Source organism: Trachypithecus francoisi, unplaced genomic scaffold, assembly GCF_009764315.1.
Source record: "Trachypithecus francoisi isolate TF-2019V2 unplaced genomic scaffold, Tfra_2.0 Lachesis_group10, whole genome shotgun sequence".
Classification (NCBI taxonomy): Eukaryota; Metazoa; Chordata; class Mammalia; order Primates; family Cercopithecidae; genus Trachypithecus; species Trachypithecus francoisi.
In genome coordinates this window covers 72,955,894-72,975,617 of record NW_022681455.1, presented here as the reverse complement: position 1 = coordinate 72,975,617, position 19,724 = coordinate 72,955,894, and the positions used below count along the sequence as shown (strand labels likewise).

The following is a 19,724-nucleotide window of genomic DNA, read 5'->3' as shown; positions in this document are numbered from 1 at the left end:
CTCATTACTCATCCTTCTGAGAAACCCATCATTAGAGTAAATTCATACGGTCCTTTCAACCCATGGTTTTTAAACTTTAGTGAGCATAGGAATCACCCAGAAAAGGGCCTGTTAAAACAACATGGCTGCGCCTTACTATGCCCTGTTTCTGATTCAGTAGGTCTGGATGGGGCTCAGGTACAGCTGATGCTGCTGCTCCTAGGACCCCACTTTGAGAACCCTGCTCCAGGCATCCCGGCAAGAGTTCCTAAAGACCAATAGGGAAGGAAGAAAGAACCTGTATCAGCTTTAAAAGACTGAATACTTGGTCTACTACCTTAATTGGGGATGTATTTGTGCATAAAATTTGATGTTTGAAAGCAAATATAATAGCTTTCATCATAAGAAAGCTGGGAAATATAGAAAATTATGACAAAAAAATAAAAATCCCGTTAATTCAACACATTATCTTTTGGTGTTCATGTTCACATAAAATTGATTTATATGGAATTTTCTAAAGCACAATAGATTCACATTTTCTTGTTTTATAGTCCTCTTTTTTAAACTTAGAATGTTTCCCCATATCATGAAATATTTTTGTAGCATCATTTTTACTGATTACATAATGGTCCGTTTTCTAGATGTGTTACGATGTGTTTAATCATTCCTTCATTTCCAGACAGAAAGGTTAAGAGAAGCTTTTTAGAAGGAGGAAAAGGAGGCAAGATACAAATGGCTTTCTATTCAGGAACCAGACTTTAGGTGTCATGAAGGTGGCCTTATGAGCAAAAAGGGAGCAGGAAAGTTTCCATATAATGCAACCTATATTACAGACAAAGGATGAACATGTATTAATAAAGACAAACATCCTAAAATTAAAATAAGCAAAAAATACAGAGGTGTGATTCATAGAAGAAACCCACATGACCAGTAAAATACAGAAGATTCTGGATCTCACTATAATCAGGGAAATGCAAAAACAATAAGGAGATATCATTTGAATTTGGCACAAGAAGATTGATGATACTCAGTGTGGGAATATGGAGGAAAGCAAGTTCCATCAAGCGTTGCTGGTGGATATACAAATTGGAAAAGCCTTTTTTCAAAAGAAATTTGTCATTATCTATACAATTTTAAATTTGACTCAGGTACTCTACTTTTAGACAACTATTTCTACAAAAATAGTTGCACCTGTGCACCGAGTTATGCTTACAAGAATGTTCACAGCATTAATGCTTTGAGTCATGAAACAATTGTATAGCCCATCAATAGGGAAATGGTTAACCTAGAGTGCAGTACATTACTGTGAAACAGCAGCAAAGGCAGCAATACATATAACTCTACTGGAGCTGCCATCGAGGGAAAAATAACATATCATTAAATGAGAAAGCAAATGGCAGCATAAAAGATCCTGTACATGTAATAAATTAATAACAATACTGTACTTTAAGTATATTAGGTTCAACCATATGGCACTGCCATTTTGTCAGTCACAAATCATCAAATATTGGCAGTTTTGCATGGTTCAATCTAACGTGTAAGTGAATTCATAGCAAAAATGTGGAATAGGTACACAACTATCATTCCAGTTAACAATGAAATGGAGTGAAATTGAGGTCCGGGATTTTTAATAATGAGAATCTATTCATGTATCACTTGTGTAAATTTTGTTTTAGGCTAGTCAAGTGCAGTAGTAAGAAGAGGGAAAGAAATAGAACAAGCATTTCCATTTGCAATTGACCGTAAACAATCAGCTGAGAGAACTCACTATGTTCGGAACCAGCCCACATGTGTAATTTGAAAGAAGGGTTGGGCTGGGAGTGGTAATCCCAGCACTTTCGGAGACTGAGGTGGGCAGATTGCCTAAGGTCAGAAGTTGGAGACCAGCCTGGCCAACATGGTGAAACCCCGTCTCTACAGAAACACAAAAATTAGCTGGGCATGATGGCACATGCCTGTAATCCAACCTATTCAGGAGGCCGAGGCAGGAGAATCGCTTGAACCTAGGAGGTGGAGGTTGCAGTGAGCCAACATCGCACCATGCACTCCAGCCTGGGCGACAGAGCAAGACTCCATCTAAAAAAAGAAAGGTTGAGGGGTGGAAAGAAAGAGTCAATGAACAAGGCTGGATTAAAGTGAATAAGAAGAGCGTTGTATACTGCTTTTGTGAACAGGAATGTATTCAGTTTTTATTTTAATCAGCCCTATTTGGTATTTCAGATGACTGTAAAATTCATAATTTTAAACATTTCTCTTTCTTTAATGAGAAAGATTACTTTACTTCTAGGTTGTCATAAGTGAGATCAGTAAAGCAAGGCATAAGGTGATCTGGAAATAGACACCTCTCAAAAAGGTTGGTGGTGCTCTACTTCCTCCACCTGTGCCTGTCTCTGGGGCATAACATGGGATTCAACTACATCAGAAAATTGATGCTCCTTAGACTAATGGAATGAAATGAACATTTTTGATCACCATGTGCCAGGCACCCTGCTAGATGCTGGGCAATAGATGAGAGGAAGCGGGGAAGGAAGAAAGGGAGGGAGGGAGGGAGGGAGGGAAAGATGCTTGATTTCTTCAGGAAGAAGGGAGAAATTCCCCTATCACCCCAATTTTGCCCTTTTCCACTTTCTGAATATTCCTTTTTAAATGTTAAGTATTAACCCCTGATATCCTCAGCATGAGGACAAACCCCTGTTGCCCCTACGAGCTACTTCAGACAGATTCTCATGAAGAAACAGGACCACAGCAGTGCTCTGAGTATCCCTTGTGCATCTCGGTGACCTGCTCCTCCTCCCGTCAGTTCTTTCTGTTCATCCCAAGATGCCATCATTTATGTGATGAAATTTATTTATATAAGGATTAGCTGACAAATTAAAACCCAATCAACCATAGATAAGACACTGGTTACAATTAGAGGCTTTAAAGTTTGACCCAAACTTAAGAGCTCTGCCTCCAACGAGGTGTGACTTTAAGCCACTTCCCCACCCCCTGCCTTTAAGCTCCAAATTTCTCATCTATCTAATGGGAATAACAGGAATAAATTCATGGGTTTTGGTAAGGAATAAATTAGATGTCTTTCAGTGTAAGCTACTCACTACTAGCATTATTGGAGCTGTTTCTGTCAACAAAGGGTAGCCCTGTAAGGAAAAACTAAGATTCCCTACCTGGCACTTAAACTCAGAAGCAAATCCATGAGAACACCAAGTGCTGCAACTTTGAAAACAGCGTTCTCTAAAGAACTGTAAATTTAGCTGCTGTTTTTGTTATTCTACCTGAAAGTGATGAGATGGGGAAATGATACTGAGGGCAAGTGCCCTCCGGAGAAGACTACCATTGACACACAAAGAGCAGTTTCCATTACTTCAGTTACTTGTCATTGTTTCTCATTACATTTTCACCTTTATTTTTCCTTCTATTCTTTTCCTCCATCCAATATTTATAACTATACTCCGTACATTTTTACCTTTCCCTCAATTTTGGATGTCATCTACATACATTCTGTCATACTAGGAACTTACTTGAAACTTCCTTTTTTTGGTATAATGAGTTAGGCTCTTATTAACCACAATTATCAGTATGCATATACAAAAACAAAGTGCAGATCTAAATCTAACAGAGTAGATTCTGACTTTTCCTTTTCAGGTCTTAACATTCTCACTTTTGTCCTTTAATTTAATAGGCCTAATATGCTCTCTGTGACATTACTTGTAATAATGAAAATTGTTTCTAAATATAGGGGACAGTTTCAGTAAATGATGGTACAAAGTGACATTCATGAGGATGTTTTAATCATATGGAAGTGCTTGTTGTAATCACAGCAAAGTCACAGGTTCACTCACATGCTACACCTCAAATGGAGAAAAGGAGGTCTAGTTTTTTTCCCTCTCAATAGTTGTTACCAACTCCCTTTTGAGCTCTTTCTCCACTGAATAGTGGGCAGGTTTGGTTAGTGAGTAGGTTTGTGGGAGGAAAAGGTTGAGATTTTATATAGTCCAATTTAAAGTAGTCCAAACTTCATCTGATTAATTATTTGAGCAATCACTTTAGACAACTCAGTTCGCTTGGAACATATAGTGAGGTATGGCTCTCCTGGTCTCGACAGTTCTTCTGGAAGTTTTCTAGTTCCATATTCCCCTGACCTGTGATCTCTTAGTTCTGATCCCAGGCATCTGCCCCCTCCCTGGCATTCTCAAAGCCTCCAAGTCTCCTAACCAGGACAAATTGGAACCAAAAATGCTGCCTTAGGTGGTGGGACGGGGAACAAGGAAATTGTTAATCAACTTCCTTTAAAAAAATAAATACAGGCCTGGCACGGTGGTTCATGCCTGTAATCCCAGCTCTTTCGGAGGCCGAGGTGGGTGGATCACCTAAGGTCAGGAGTTTGAGACCATCCTGGCCAACATGGTGAAACCCTGTCTCTACTAAAAATACAAAAATTAGCTGGGTGTGGTTGTGTGTGCCTGTAATCCCAGCTACTCGGGAGGCTGAAGCAGGAGAATCGCTTGTACCTGAGAGACGGAGGTTGCAGTGAGTTGAGATGCCACTGCACTCCACTGGGTGACTGACAGAGCAAGACTCTGTCTCAAGAAAAAAAAAAAAGTACAGATAGGGTCTCACTATGTTGCCCAGGCTGGTCTCGAACTCCTTGGCTCAATCCTCCCACCTCAGTCTACCAAAGTGCTGGGATTATAGGTATGAGTCACTGCACCTGGTCTCAACCTCCTTAAACTGTATTTTTCCTCCTCTCTCCTCTGCCTTCTTCTCATCGAGCACTAGGACTGGAATTTTCCGTCCTTCTCCCATTCCCTGAAATTGTAATAAACAGATGTTGAGAGAAAGAAAAAAGTTTCTTTAGGAGCTATAGGAAGATAGCTCCTAAATATTATGCCCATTTTATAATGCAAATAAGAAAAACACAAAATGTAAAATGCATATACACTATCAATAGAAATTATGTATATAGATAAGTCTAAAAATGTTTATTTTTCTTTAAAAAATTTAACTGACACACAATTGTACATATAGATGGGGTACAATGTGGTATTTCAATACATGTATACATTGTGTAATGATCAAATCAGGGTAATTAGCATTCCCATCATCTCAAACATTTATCCTTTCTTTGTAGTAAGAACATTTAAAATCCTCTCTTCTAGCTATTTTGAAATATACATCAACTACAGTCATCCTACTGTGCAGTAGGACACCACAATTTATTCCACCTACCTAATTGTAACTTTGTACCCATTGGCCAATCTCTCTCCATGATACCCTCCTCCCTCCCCTCCCCAGTCTCTGGTAACTACTGTTCTATTTTGTGTTTCTACGAGATCAGCTTTTTAAATTCCACATGAGTGAGAGCTTGCAGTATTTGTTTGTGTCTGGCTTATTTCACTTAATATAATGTCTTCTGGGTTCATCCATGTTGTGGCAAATAACAGGATTTCATCCTTTTAATGACTTAATAGTATTCTATTATATATAGTATATATTATATATAATTACATATAAATTATATATAACTATATATAATAGTTATATATTATAACTATATATAATATTATATATATAATAGTTATATATAATTTATATGTAATTTTATAATTATATATGTAATACATATATATCACACTTTATTGATGAACACAGGTTGACTCCAAATCTTGGGTATTATGAATACTGCTGCAATATACATGGGAGTGCAGGTATCTCTTTGATATACTGATTTCATCTTCTTTGGCTAGATATCCAGTAGTGGGATTGCTCGATCATATGGTAGTCCTATTTTTAATTTTTTTAGGAACCTACAGACGGTTTTCCATAATGACTGTACTAATTTATATTCCCACCCACAGGGTATAAGGGTTCCCTTTTCTCTACATCCTCGATAACACTTGTTATCTTTTGGATTTTTGATAATAGCCATTCTAACTGAAATAAGGTGACATTTTATTGTGGTTTAAATTTTATTAGCAATATGCTATTATAGAGTTGTTTTTCAGCAACTACAACTCAGAACTTGAATTGAGAAATAAATCTATGTTTTGTAATCCTTCAGTCCTTCTGAGACCACTGCCTAAGAAATAGTAAGCCAACTAAAAGACAAAACTCAGGGCAAATGCTGAAAACACACTTCTTCCAACTCAAATGGAAGACACCTGCAAAAATATGTTATCTATTTTCACTTGTCATGATATTAAAACTAAAATAGTAGAAAGATGTAGTTACTATTAATGTTGATAAGTCCAAGAAACAAGATACTATGTTTTTGCTTTCTTTTGTAGGTTGCCAGATCACTCTGAAAATCAAGCATACAAAACTAGTGGTAAAAAGTTCCAAAATCAACAAAATAACAAGGTAAAATCATGCTTTCTTTTATAAGTTGGTTGTAATTACTAAACTTGACTTCTGAAGGAAATTAAAAACATTTCTGTCCCTCTTGTTTTAAATAGAAATAAGCAAGATACTTTCTAATTTACTGTTTTAAGGGGAGGATATTTTCTAGTGCAAAAGGATATTTCTAGTGCAAGGGGATATTTTCTAGAGTCAGAAGGCTGGGACTAACCGAAATGTGTAGATAAAACAACAGAATAACAAAACCAATCCAAGTATCTTATAATATTCCCAACCTTTTCTTATAAAAATATACATGTAATTTATCAAGTATATTTTAAGGTTGAAATCTTTACAATAATAACTTATATTCCTGGCATTGAATAATTTTATATACTTTCAATTTCAAATAATAATCAGCTAAAGGAAAAATATGTAGAAAATATGAAGAAACAAGATTTGTGAACAATGAGTAACTTCAAAAAATTCGTAAAAGTTCATCTTCAGATATTTTTCAGTGTCCTAGACGTCTCTTTTAAAATATTCACTTAATCGACTTATTTTACTAAAACAATTTTATTTTACAAAGGAAAATAACTTGTCTATAAGCAATTTATATATAGTTGACATGGTTTTTTAAAATAACTTTGGGGAAAAAAGCCCTGGATAATCTTTAGCCTAAAACTACCCATTTTCAAAAATTATAGTCTTTGATAGAAACAACTGGTGATAATCAGCCAATGTCTACTAAAGTCTACAGTGCCGGATAAAAACAAATGCCTCAAAGTTTGCACCTACAAAAGTTATCACAGTCAATACATGATCAAGGATACTGGGGTAATCACACCAAATGCTAATAATAATTTTGTGTATCCAAGTGCACACTGGGAATGTGTGCCACTTTAGTTTCCTGAAACAAAGAAAATTGGAAAAACAGAAAAAGTTTAGACTAGGGCCATAAAATGCCAATAGGACACAGGATCTGATATTGACAAAACGTCCAACTAAATCCTGAAGTACCAGATAGAATTATGGATCACATTTCAAATAAATAAAAGGAAGTGATAATTTTCACAGTAGGAAGTAAACTTGAAGAACTACATCTTACTTTAAGGCCTGAACAAGTGTCAGTGCTGATTATTCCTGGCTACGTGGATTTCTGTGTTGACGGACATTCAGAGGAGACATGAGTTCCCTGAGGAAGCATGCTGTAATACATTAACGGTGTCTACTATGGTTGGATGGGAATATGGTGACTCATTCACAGACTATCTGCCACTCCTGCTCCATGAGATGGGTCAGCCTGAGAATTCACGCTTAAGAGGGCATGGAGTACATTTCTAGTCAGTTATAAAGTTAAGCATATTTTGAGGCCATCTTCAACATTTCAAAGATGTCATCAATGGCAAGCACATCCTCTTATCTACTAGTGGCAGTAATATTGGAATGAACCATTGGTTTGACCTTGGGTGGCATTTCTTAAGTTCTTAAAACTATTTCTCTTTCAGGTAATCAGTAAAAGAAATTCTGAATTACTGACCGTAGAATATGAAGAATTTAACCATCAAGACTGGGAAGGAAATTAAAAGCTGAAAATGTACAATTATAATTTAAGCTATCTCAAGAGAGATGATTTGCTTTCTCAAGGAAAATGGGAGGCTGGCATATTCACTGGTCATCAAAATCCAGGCATACAGTCAACACTGAGAATCAGCACACACCATATTTCAAGTATAGAAGAGTAATATACTTGACAACCAGTAAATTCTGAAGAAAAAGACACTTATATTAATACCCCAAATGCAATCAGTGAAATACATTTTTACTAGTCTTGGATGATAGTCAAAGTGATCGTAAACCAGGTTTGCTTCCAGCTTCCCTGAAAATTTTACTCACAGATCATTTGCAACAAGCACAGCTTACTTATTGTTTAGGGACTGAACAATTTATTGGGAAGCAAACTCTTTATATGCTAGAATGTACATTTAAAAGAGGACTATGTATGCAGGGAGATGCAGGTCTCTCTAAATGCATGAATGTATGTAGTGTGTAGGCGCTGTAGTGAGTGTATATATGCTCCACACTACAATGTCTGATAAACACAAACCTCAGTATGCAATTATTAGGCACACTAGTTTTAGACGCAACTACTGCTTACATAGTAGACTGTTTTGTTGCCAATAATCTTTGAATTATTCTTTAAAAGAAACTGAGGTTCAGATATACATACCATGGAAAATCTTACTTTTCTTGTTACTACACAAAGCTATTTTTAAAGAAGATGGTATATTGGGAGAAGGGTGAAGTTGTACTATATGACAGAATCAATTCCTGTCTTCTACCACAGATGACCAATATCTTCTATCATGACCAGAATACTTCCTCGCACCAGTTTTGGTGTGTGTAGACCTAGACTGGCATCAGTGTAATCCAATTCAGTCCATTTTTAATGTGCTGCTTAATGAAAAATGAATGTCTGTATCTCTTTCAAATGTTCTAATATATTTGCAAAACCTTAATTTCAATAAAGCAAAAGCGCTATACTCATAGGTTTTTAATGAGCCTATGTTTTAGTAGATATTCTCTAGATTTGCTTTATGTATTCAATAAATGATTTTAAGCATGAAAATTTGACATGAAAAGCATGCCAAAAGACAACAAAGTAGCAAACCCAAAAAGCAACATTTAACAGTAAGCTTCAAAAATAAAAACAGGCCAAGCACAGTGGCTCACGCCTATAATCTCAGCACTTTGGGAGGCCAAGGCAGGTGGATCACTTGAGGTCAAGAGTTTGAGACCAGCCTGGGCAACATGGAGAAACCCCTGTCTCTACTAAAAATACAAAACTTAGCTGGGTGTGGTAGCACGTGACTGTAGTCCCAGTTACTCAGGATGCTGAGGCAGGAGAATCACTTGAACCCAGGAGGTGGAGGTTGCAGTGAGCCAAGATCACATGGCACTCCAGCCTGGGCAACAGAGTGAGACTGTGTCTCAAACACACATACACACACAAATAAAAACAAAATGTTCTTAATAATGGAGACAATTTTTTGGGAAGTGGTAGTGCCCCATAAGGGTTACAAACCCTCACAAACACCTAGCTTTCATCACCATTCCCATTCCAATCCTGTCTTCCACCACAGACGAACAATGTCATCCTATAATAACTTCATTGACTACTTCCTCACACTAACTTTGGTGTGTGTGTACCAAAGTGAAGATCTATAATGTGGGACAAGGACTTCAAGGTGAAATATGATGACAAGGTGCCACAGAACAAAGAATGGTGGCCAGAGTTGGTGGCAAGAGGTGTACCTACCCACTTCCATATCCCTGGAACTTCACAGAGGAAAACAAATGATAGAAGCATGATAGGCTGACCAAAAGTACACGAAAACATTTCATCAGGAGAAAAAAGGATCTATCACTATCACTCCTGTATAATGTATTCCTCATTCCCTATACTGCTTGTGCTCTAACTAGTATAGGAAATGTAGTTTTCTATGGAGAAAGAGAAGTAGGTAAAAGCCCTATATTCTGTGGGGAGGGTCCCATTTTGTGGTAAGTGTCCCTCACTCTTCGGATCACCCCTCTTTTGAGTTGGTCTTTTCCAACCAGCCAGGGAAGAGCTGATGAGGTGAGATAGCCAAAGTCTCCTTCCACTCTCAGGGGACCCACCAGGATCATGATAGGTTCTTGACACAGGGAATGGACCAGCTATATTCAAGGCCTTAGGGAGAAGGAGCCTTCTTTGGGTCCCCAGTTTTTACATCCTGTGTCTTCTGACAGATTAGTAAGGGCCTGGAGAAAGGCAGCCAAAATTTGGTGTGTCTCTAATCTCAGCAAAATAAGTAGCTGTCACTCACCACAGAGTCCTGCCTGTTTCCTGGATGGAGATCACACAGGAAATTTGGGGCCAATGTTCAAAGAAGTTTCAATTGCCTTGAGTTCCTTGCTTCTTCCTGCAGCCACCTAACACAGTGCTTCCAGCCCTGGCGACTGCATCAAGCTTCAGGAGCCTAGAATTCTCTAACTTACTCCATCTGAAACATGGCAATAAGTGCACCATTTGCAACCTGTTCATGACACCCTGTAACCATATTGAACGCACAAGATGCAAATGGAAATTCTACACAGGGAGCATTTATTTATTTGTATTTCTAGTACATCAGTTTTTAGAGAAAGCATTAGATAGACACTTTTAATGAAATGGGGAAAAACTGACAGTTTGACTAGATGAATTTTCGTAAGTAAAAAGAAAACAACCAACTTATAAACCTGTGATTTAAAGGTAAGATGCTACTTGGTACAAATCAGGATTAAATGTGTAGATATGGACATAGAGAGTAGAATCACCGACATCAGAGACTCCAGAGAGTGGGAGGGTGAGAAAAGCTTTAGGAATGAAAAATTACCTATTGGGCACAATGTATGCTTATCTGAGTGTTAGGTACACTAAAAGCCCAGATTTTACCACTATGCAATATACTCATGTAACAAAACTGTACTGGTACCCCCTAAATCTTTTTTTTTTTTTGAGATGGACTTTCGCTCTTGTCACCCAGGCTGGAGTGCAATGGGGCCATCTCGGCTCACTGCAACATCTGCCTCCTGCATTCAAGCGCTTCTCCTGCCTCAGTCTCCCGAGTAGTTGGGATTACAAGTACCCACTACCACACCCGGCTAATGTTTTGTATTTTTAGTAGACACGGGGTGAAACAGGCTGGTCTCGAAGTCCTGACCTCGTGATCCACCCACCTCAGCCTCCCAAAGTGCTGGGATTACAGGTGTGAGCCACCACGCCCGGCCCTAAATCTATTTTTAAAAAAACAAATTAGTATTGAAGATTCTCCTTTTGAATGTGCATTAATTTTTCCTGATTATCTCTTGAAAAACTTCTGAGACAGCTAAGCTTGTTTCATATATTAGGTTAGCAATGGGGAAAGAATACACTGATTTGAATTGAAGTAGAGCATACTCAAAGATGCGGTCCCAGCAGAGCAGGCGCTACCTCTGCCAGTCTCTCCATCTTACCCTTCCATGAGGCTTATGTACTGAATGCCTATTTACTGCTGACCTTCTCCAGTGTGGCAGTGCCATTCCTATATGCTAAGAATGTATACACTGAGCATATTTTGATCCAAGTTTTAATAACCATAGGTTCTGATCCTATAAATTACACATTATTCATTCTAAGACTTAGTAGAGATCTACGAGTGCTCTATGTCCTAAAATGTATCAGTGGTTCCAAACTGGGGGTGCAGAATCTTTACGGGCACATAACCTGTCTCTTCCACTGCTGCTCTTTTCTTTCCTTATTGTTACAACTGTTCCCCCCACTCCAACATGTCCTTATTCTCAAGTTTAGGTATCCTCTGTCCTTCCGTCCTTGTTAGTTTATCTTCTGGGAGAAATTTTAAAACTCTCAATACTTGTTATTATTGGTAATGATAAATAGGGAAGACCTGTCACACCTTCTCAATTTGTGGAATGACAGAGAGGCAACCCTTTGTAAATCCACAGAAGCTACTAAAAAGTGTTTGTTTTGGTTCTTTTTGTTAACATATGATTGGAGCAAAGGCTTTGATATATTTTTCCATCTAGAACTAAATTACTTGACCGCTCTGGATCTGTTACCTCTTCCATAAAAGGAGGCAGGTCTATCACTAACATGATATTAATTGGCTGGCTGATTGACTCAATAAATATTTATTCTACTGATCCAAGTACTCTTAAGCTACTTCAGGTATTAAAAAAAAAAAAAAAAATGATCTTCATGTTTGGATACCCTGAGAACTATAGTAATAACCTGTGAATACAAATGTCTTTTTAAAAATATCCAATTAATAAAGCTCTACAAACAATACCATTATTCTTGCCTGTGGATTGCTATTCTCTAAGTGTTCACAACCACCACTGATTTTCCACTTAAGATGATCTTTCCTCGGTTGCTTGCAAAACAAAATGGTTCACAAGAATGACCTATGAAAAGTCATTACAGAAGCAGAATGAGCGTAACAATAGACTGCCTTTGTGTGGCCCTGTGCTCCTACATGCACTATTTTGTTTCTTCCTCATATTTTCACCTTTCTCTGAGAAGGTGCCATCTCCCCAACTTTACAACTAAGAAAACTCAGTATTCTCTTAACGTACACGAATTAGAGTAACTTCCTTTTCCCAATGAGTTCCCATAACCCATAATACGTATCTCAACTGTGTTACCAGAATTAGGAATTACATTATAATTGAATCAAATGTGAAAACATTCTGTCCTCTCATTTTAAATATTTTATGCATGCTGCCTTTGCAAAGCATATGCTATGGAAGGAACTGGTATTAAGAAAAGATTAGTTCTTTATATACAGTGGTTTAAACTTCCAATTTTAAATCTCAGTTAAAATGACTGATTAAAATATGAGTGAATTTACTTTTGACTTCCAGAGTTTTAACCTAGCATGCATGGGCTTGACTGTGAACATGGTAAAGCAGCTGCATGAACACCATTTAGGACACCATTCCTGCTATTTCCTTTAAAAGGCTGACAGGGTCCTAAGTTTCTCCAGCAAAGGGGCATCTCTGCGCATGTGCATCTAGTGTATGTAGGTTACTGTAAGTCTATCTGTATTAGGGCAGTTGCCCTGCTGGCCAAAATTAACTCAGGAAACTATTTTAAATAGATAAGTTCTAGGACAGCTGTGTGACATGATTAGAAACATTATGGCTTAAAATTAACTATAATTGTATTAACTATTAGAGTCAAAAACTAACCACTTATAACAATGCTTTGCTGTGATACGTTTCTTACAAATTTCTACATTAGATTCTCTCATTTAAATAAGTTTAACTCTTTAATTTTCCATCTAGTGCCTATTAATGTATCTAAAAGATACACAAAACTATTTCTGAAAAACGTACTAAAGAGACACGTCATTAAAAACCAATTTGGCTACTAAATTTTGTTCAAGAACTTTACTCACTACTGGTTAGGAACAAAGCTTATATCCTACACACATAAAAACACCAATTAAAGGCAAGAGATGGAAGAGAGAGAATAGGTCATTTATTTCAGTAGCTACACCTTCTGTCACCAATCACAGGGACTAAATGACCCAAGGGTGGGTGAATCTATGCAGTAATACAGGCTTCAAAAGATAATCACATTTGCATTCTCAATTAATAGCACAGACGCGACCATTTAACTCAAGACAATCATTTGCATGTATCATAATAAATAAACATTTCTATACTAAGACATTATGAGAGAATCAATTCTGAAGACAGTGTCTGTGGCTCACAAACACTAGTCAGCTGGGAAATACTTCCCTAACTGAGGTAATCTTTCTAGGGAAAAAAGAAATCACTGGAATTTCATTTCAAAGGTTAGGGTCTGTAAAAACTAGAGAAAAAAGCAGTACAGAGAATAATTTTACTTTATAATTTTATTCTAAAATACAACAAAACTCCTTAGAATTATGTCAGCATAACTCCTTTATGTATTTTTGTCTTTAAATTCCTAATATGAAAGTCATAAATACTAGGCTTAAAGCTGCTGACATTTGAATCAATACTAACAGCACACAAAGAAAACATTTTAAAATTATCAGTTATGTAAAACAAGCACTTACTAAATACAAGGACTTCTGAATTACAAAGCTTATGAAACGGGTCTACAGTTACCAAAACCTCAAAGGCCAAAAAAGACACTAGGAATTTCTTAAAAAGAAAGATGTAGGAAGCAGAACACTTGCTAAATCAATGAACAACTTGGACAAGATTCTTATACAAAAATCGCTATTGAGATGAAGTTGAAAGAATATTTGAATTCAGTCCAGTTAAGCCACTATGCCACCTAAAATCTATTTCCTTTCCTAAGTGAAACAAAACTTATCTCAAAACTTTTAGGCATTTAAACAATCTGAATTTCCTTTATTTTTCCATGGAATATAAAAAGAATATTCTGACAGCAACACACATTTTGCTAGCAAAGAAAAGCAAATCTGTGCTGGATACTATTTAGTACCTCTTATCACAGAATACATCAAATACATTAAGGCTCTTTCTAGAATTGTAGAACTTAGAAGTGTTTCACTCAAACTAAGACACTGCAAAGGTGGAAAATAATAGATGTTCCACCTTTAATGGAAATTTCCAAAAATTTCTGAAAATGTCCATAAAGTACACAGCTTTTCAGACCAAAACATTAGTGCCTGGATCATTTTAAGTGGCTTAGTTATTGTAAGACTGTAAGTTCATGTTTTATTACTCCAGTTATATGGTACTGTGCCATCCTTAAAAAGTATTTTGAATATTGAAAAAAGTTCTCTTTTCCTAGAGAACAATGATGATGGATGTAAAGTAGTCTTCTGGCAAAGGATGAGAAACATGAGAATGTGCCCAAGTGTCATAGTTACAGAATAATGAGAGTTTTAGGAGTTACAGCGGGATACAGAAAAATAATTTTTAGGTCCAAAATTTGCTACCATAATTAACCTTAAACAAATTCACCAAAAGCCATGATTAATAAAATCTGTTCACTTTATAGAAGTAACTCTAACATGATTATGGAATGGTTAAATCTGGGGGCACACACCCTACCTAAGTACCATGGCAAATGTTCCCAGCTGTAAGGCTGGTGTGCAACATCTACTTTAACAGATTCTGCAGCATGGCAGTTGCATAGGTGGGCCGAGCCTGTTTGCTCTCAATCGCATTCTGAAGGTACTGGATGCCTCCACAGCGTTCCCAAATTTCTTCAAACTGTCTTGGCAAGATCTCAGCACCACGCTTCCGAGTCAGGCCAGTCTCCTCAAGATTCAGCTCACACATCTCCATGTCGTCCTTACCTGTATCCGTGAGATATCAGAAAATTACCATCTCTCTCTTCAGGACCATTTCTTACCAATTTTATTCCTGAAATACCTATTAATTCTCATAGATTTGAAATCTTCCTAAGACTTTATTTTTCTCTAAGATGGAAATCTGCTTAACAAAATCACCAGAAACAACTAAAATTTGTCCCCCATCAAGGACCCTTTCAATTTTAATAAACACTGCTATTGATCAAACAAATTATCAGAGTTAATAAAAATGCTACATTTCCTCAAGCCTTTACAAATCAATGGATATGATGAAACACAAATGGAAAGGTTTTTAGGATACAGACAAGTTTCTATGTGCTAAGAACATAATTTAATCCAAGCAATTTCACATTTATAAATGAGTTAATCCTCAATGAACTGGAAATATGACTTAACCACAAGACTCCATCCCTCAACCCTGAAATTTAATAAATTATTATATTATACATTAGAATGTTTCAGTCAGAGAGTTTATGATCTTTTTTGTTTAATAATTTGTTTTTCAGGTGAATCATACACACCAGCCACAAGTAGGATGGGTGGCTTGTCAGGATGGAGTTCCATTTGCCGGGCAATCCATGGTCCATCAAAATGGGCATACCACCAGCCTTTTTTCTTATTCTGAGGGTCTTTGTACTGGTCAGCAGGGCGGATGAATGGGATGCGGAAGAAGCGTTGCTGTCGGTTCATTTCAATCTCCTGCTGCCTGGCAGGAATCTGAGCTGCTGGGTTCTGCTGAGCTATTACACAGAACAAGGAAAGTTATACCAGCAGCTCAAGGGAAAAGAAAAGAGCCTTTAATCCTAAAATATACCCCCAATAATTTTTTAAAAAGTAGAAAGGTCCCTAATAGTAAATTTAAAACAAAATGCAAATATTTATTGCCTACAAATTAATAAAATTCAGAGTGTTACTTCTTAGAATTGTCTTTCCCTTAAGAAGTTTCTTAGCATTGCAAACACACACACACACACACACCCCACCACCACCACCAGCAACAAACCCCTGTCAGATTCCCACAGATCACTGTAACAGTAACCTAAAATAAAATCACATAGCAGGAAAACAAACTACTATTATTTACTAAATTTATATTCTTCCTCCAAAGAGTTCAAATTTGTCAAGTAACTTTTATTAGACTATTTATGATAGAACAAAATAAACACTAATTTCAAAAATCTGAAGGATGTAGACATTTGTCAATTTAATCACTATTTCCACAAAAAGTAGAAGTTATATAAAATTTTTTTCTTTTGCCAACAAATTTTAGGATTTAAAATGACCAAATAATACAGATATTAACAATATTTAGACAACCATATGACAAAAAAAAAAAACTACCTTATAACAGTAAGCATAAACTTTCCCTTAAAGATACTTACTTACTCTGAAATCAGATTTCTTTTGGAATAAAATCCAATGAAGTAAGCACAAAGTATGTAACATTTGATTCTCCTTGTCAATAGAAAAGAAAAATCCTTGCTTTTCTACTAGTACTGGGCATTTCATTCATATCAATCGTTCATTCCTAGCTCAATTTTCATTACTTAACAAGTAGGTTTTTATTTTATCTGCAAATGTAAAGATTTCCCTGGGGCAATGACTTTACATCTTTAGCAGTATAATAAGTTTGGTTAGCCTGTTTAATATGTTTCATACTCACAGAACTTCAAAAGTGGACCAACCATTTACAGCAGCTCATTTAAGAGTCTCACTATGAAAATCTAAGTGTGTCAAAGAAACACTGTAAAATATACATATGATATAAAGTCGAGAACAGCCACATGGCTTTGTAAGAATTTGCAAATACTGAAAGGATGAAAATACTCTTATTCTACTTTTTATGCCAACAAATAGCAAAAGCTTTATAGCAGTTGAATTTATTTCTTTGCAAACCAGAGAAAGCAAAAAGCAGTTAGCAAAGCTAAATATGCCTATGAAGGAACGAGAGGCCCGGTTTTGTTAGTAACTTTAAAAGTTGCATCACAAATTAACAGACATCTGCTTATCTATTCTTTCGCTCCTGTTTTCCCAGAGCTACTTACAGTTCAGTGTTTCTACTTTAAGTTTTTAAAACTCCCTACATTGTGGAAAATGTACTAATTCAAAAGTAAGAATTTTAAAACCTTCTCTCCATCTTAAGTAGTGAATTAGAATTTAATGTCCAGTTTACGAGAAATGTACCATGATACTGATAGTCATTCATTAATTAATGAATGACTTTTTAATTTGAAGTAAGTCTCCTGTAAGTTAAGATACTGGATAAAATTAAGAAACTAAATAGAAAGTCTTTGATAGCTTTTCTTACTAATGGGAGAACTGAAATTTTGTCGGGGAAGACTAGAAAGGAATACTTATCTGAAAAAACACAAAGATACAGACATTAAAAGATTGAAACTAATATTCTAAACAATTTTCCCTCATATTCAATTGTGTAATCTTCAAATGCAGCCCTATAAATTATAAGTAGCACTTCAAAACATCAGGTCCAACCAGGTGGAAAATGAATGTGACATTATATCCAAATCATTACTGCCCAACTAATTCTACAAGAGATTTACTGTACACTAAGGTGACTCAAAGCTTTTAAATTACCAAAGAATGTGTATCATAAGAAGCTATAAACGTAACAATAATCTCCTCTTTCTATTTAAGGAGGTATCATTATTAAACCTGTATACACTATCACATTATCTATAAAACTAAAATACCTTTGGACAGAAATGCAGACACCATCAGTGTTTGAAAATACAGTGACCAAAAACCAGCACCTAAAAGTTAGTCTTTATTCTAAAAGGTCAGCTGCTATGTTAAGAGTTTTGCTACAATAAGAATTACATACTCTCTCAGTTTAAAATGCTAGTCATTTTCTTAATGTAAGTAATTTGATAAAACATTAATTTCATTAGATTTTTTGTAATACATATACATATTGGAGTGATCCAAATAAAGCATCATCTCAAATTAAAATATATCTTAGTATGGATATAACAACTTTAACACACTACAATTCCACTTAAAATTGTAGCAAAACATTTAATAGAAGTTAGTATTTTGTAAAGTATTTTAACCCGTCTTCCAGTTAGCTCATGAGTTACCACCCATTGACTTACGTGAACTGTTCAAAAATGGTGCAAAATCTGTGAACAAATATTTTATGTTGAAGAAAAGATAAAAATGCCAAAACTGTTAAATGAGCAGTTTTCTAATTTATAAAAGTCTTCCCATCAATTGAGGTGGTGACTGAAAAGTAAATATCCTATCTACAAGCCAAATATTCTCAGAATTACCTAAAAGCAGGTGCTGCTTTCTGATTTTTTTAAAAGGCTATTTTGACTGATTAGGCTTAGGAAATTTCTGATGGAAGCACATATGAAGAGGACCAAAATTTAAAAACCACACTTCATTTGTGATTTCTGGAACATATATCCAAACAAAAACAATGACTTAAGAGAGATTACAGCACCTTTCATACATTACTAGAATTTTCATAGAAAATAATGAGAATTCTTCAGAAAATTATATATATTACAGGAGTAAAAACATTACTACTTGTTGATAACAGTACGTTTTGCTTTCTTTAAACTGTCTAAATCTTAAACTCACGCCATTTTTATTTTAGAAACTATAATAAAACTACTTTCAAAAATCATTGTTTTAAACAATTACTGTAAATATTTACTAGGTGATTTGCTACTGCCCAAAAAATTATTTCTAAGAATCTCCCTCTGCAGTAAATGAGATGAGAGCATGCTCATCCAGGACTGTACCAGGAAGAGGGTCTGAGGCTCCTTACATATTATTTTTAAGAGTTTACCATTAGCTGTCAACGTATTATTCTTTAAGTCAACAATACAAAGCTACATTTTTGTTAATCATAAGTTGTCATCATTTTTTCTCAAATTAATGAACTGTTCCTTCTAAATATTAGACTACACAGCACTTCCTTTTAAAGGGTGTTTGGCTGCCACATTAGGAAATCATCTAAGTATAGAATTTTCTCAACTGAGCTTCTTGGTGCTCTTTAACCTTTGCTTTTAGCTATGCTCCTGTGTCAGGATGAATTTTATATAAGAACATAAAGAGAAAGAGAAAAGCAAAAAAAGTACTTTTCAGAGCAGAAGTTACATTTGATAAAATATATCCTGAAAGCAACTCATAATCAAGTTCTCTGAAAGCTTAATATGTATGTGTGGGGTTGTGTTCACATAAATTCCTAAATTAGTTCATAAACCTTGATAGAACCCTTAGGAAATTTTCCTAATCTACTCTTTTGTTTTCCCAAATGACATAGTACAAACAGAAATAGTAGTTGAACCGGCAAGGTGAGCCACATATTATTTGCATCTTTTTTGGGTAAAGCTAGATGAATAAGGTATCAAAGTTTGACTCACAAATACAATAAATATGTGTATATTAATTTAAAATGTGTGTGCCAAATATTACAAGAACCTCTCTTTGTTTTAAGAAGTGTGATCACTCAGATGTATTAATTTTGAAATACAATATAATGAAAGTCTGTCAAGCTAAAGGTAGTAATTATAACATTTACAG

The 19,724-nt window shown here is 35.8% G+C and overlaps 2 protein-coding genes across 12 annotated transcripts in view; one reads left to right on the top strand and one right to left on the bottom strand.

The window, feature by feature from the left end:
* IMPG1 (interphotoreceptor matrix proteoglycan 1) overlaps positions 1-8,859 on the top strand; it is a 152,024-nt gene extending 143,165 nt beyond the window's left edge. For both annotated transcript variants that reach the window (XM_033217705.1, XM_033217704.1), the window contains 2 exons: positions 6,264-6,336; positions 7,821-8,859. In XM_033217705.1, coding sequence (XP_033073596.1) covers positions 6,264-6,336; positions 7,821-7,898 — 151 coding nt within the window. In that variant the 3' untranslated portion in view covers positions 7,899-8,859. The remainder of the gene's footprint in view (positions 1-6,263; positions 6,337-7,820) is intronic.
* Positions 8,860-13,350: 4,491 nt separating this feature from the next.
* Positions 13,351-19,724, bottom strand: part of MYO6 (myosin VI) — a 176,027-nt gene continuing 169,653 nt past the window's right edge. For 4 of the 10 annotated variants that reach the window (XM_033217698.1, XM_033217697.1, XM_033217701.1 and 1 more), the window contains 3 exons: positions 18,284-18,310; positions 15,692-15,910; positions 13,353-15,155 (listed from right to left, as the gene is read on the bottom strand). In XM_033217698.1, the coding sequence (XP_033073589.1) occupies positions 14,956-15,155; positions 15,692-15,910; positions 18,284-18,310 (446 nt within the window). In that variant the 3' untranslated portion in view covers positions 13,353-14,955. Of the gene's footprint in view, positions 15,156-15,691; positions 15,911-18,283; positions 18,311-19,724 lie in introns of all 10 variants that reach the window. The other 6 variants (XM_033217696.1, XM_033217700.1, XM_033217699.1 and 3 more) reach the window with 3 other exon arrangements.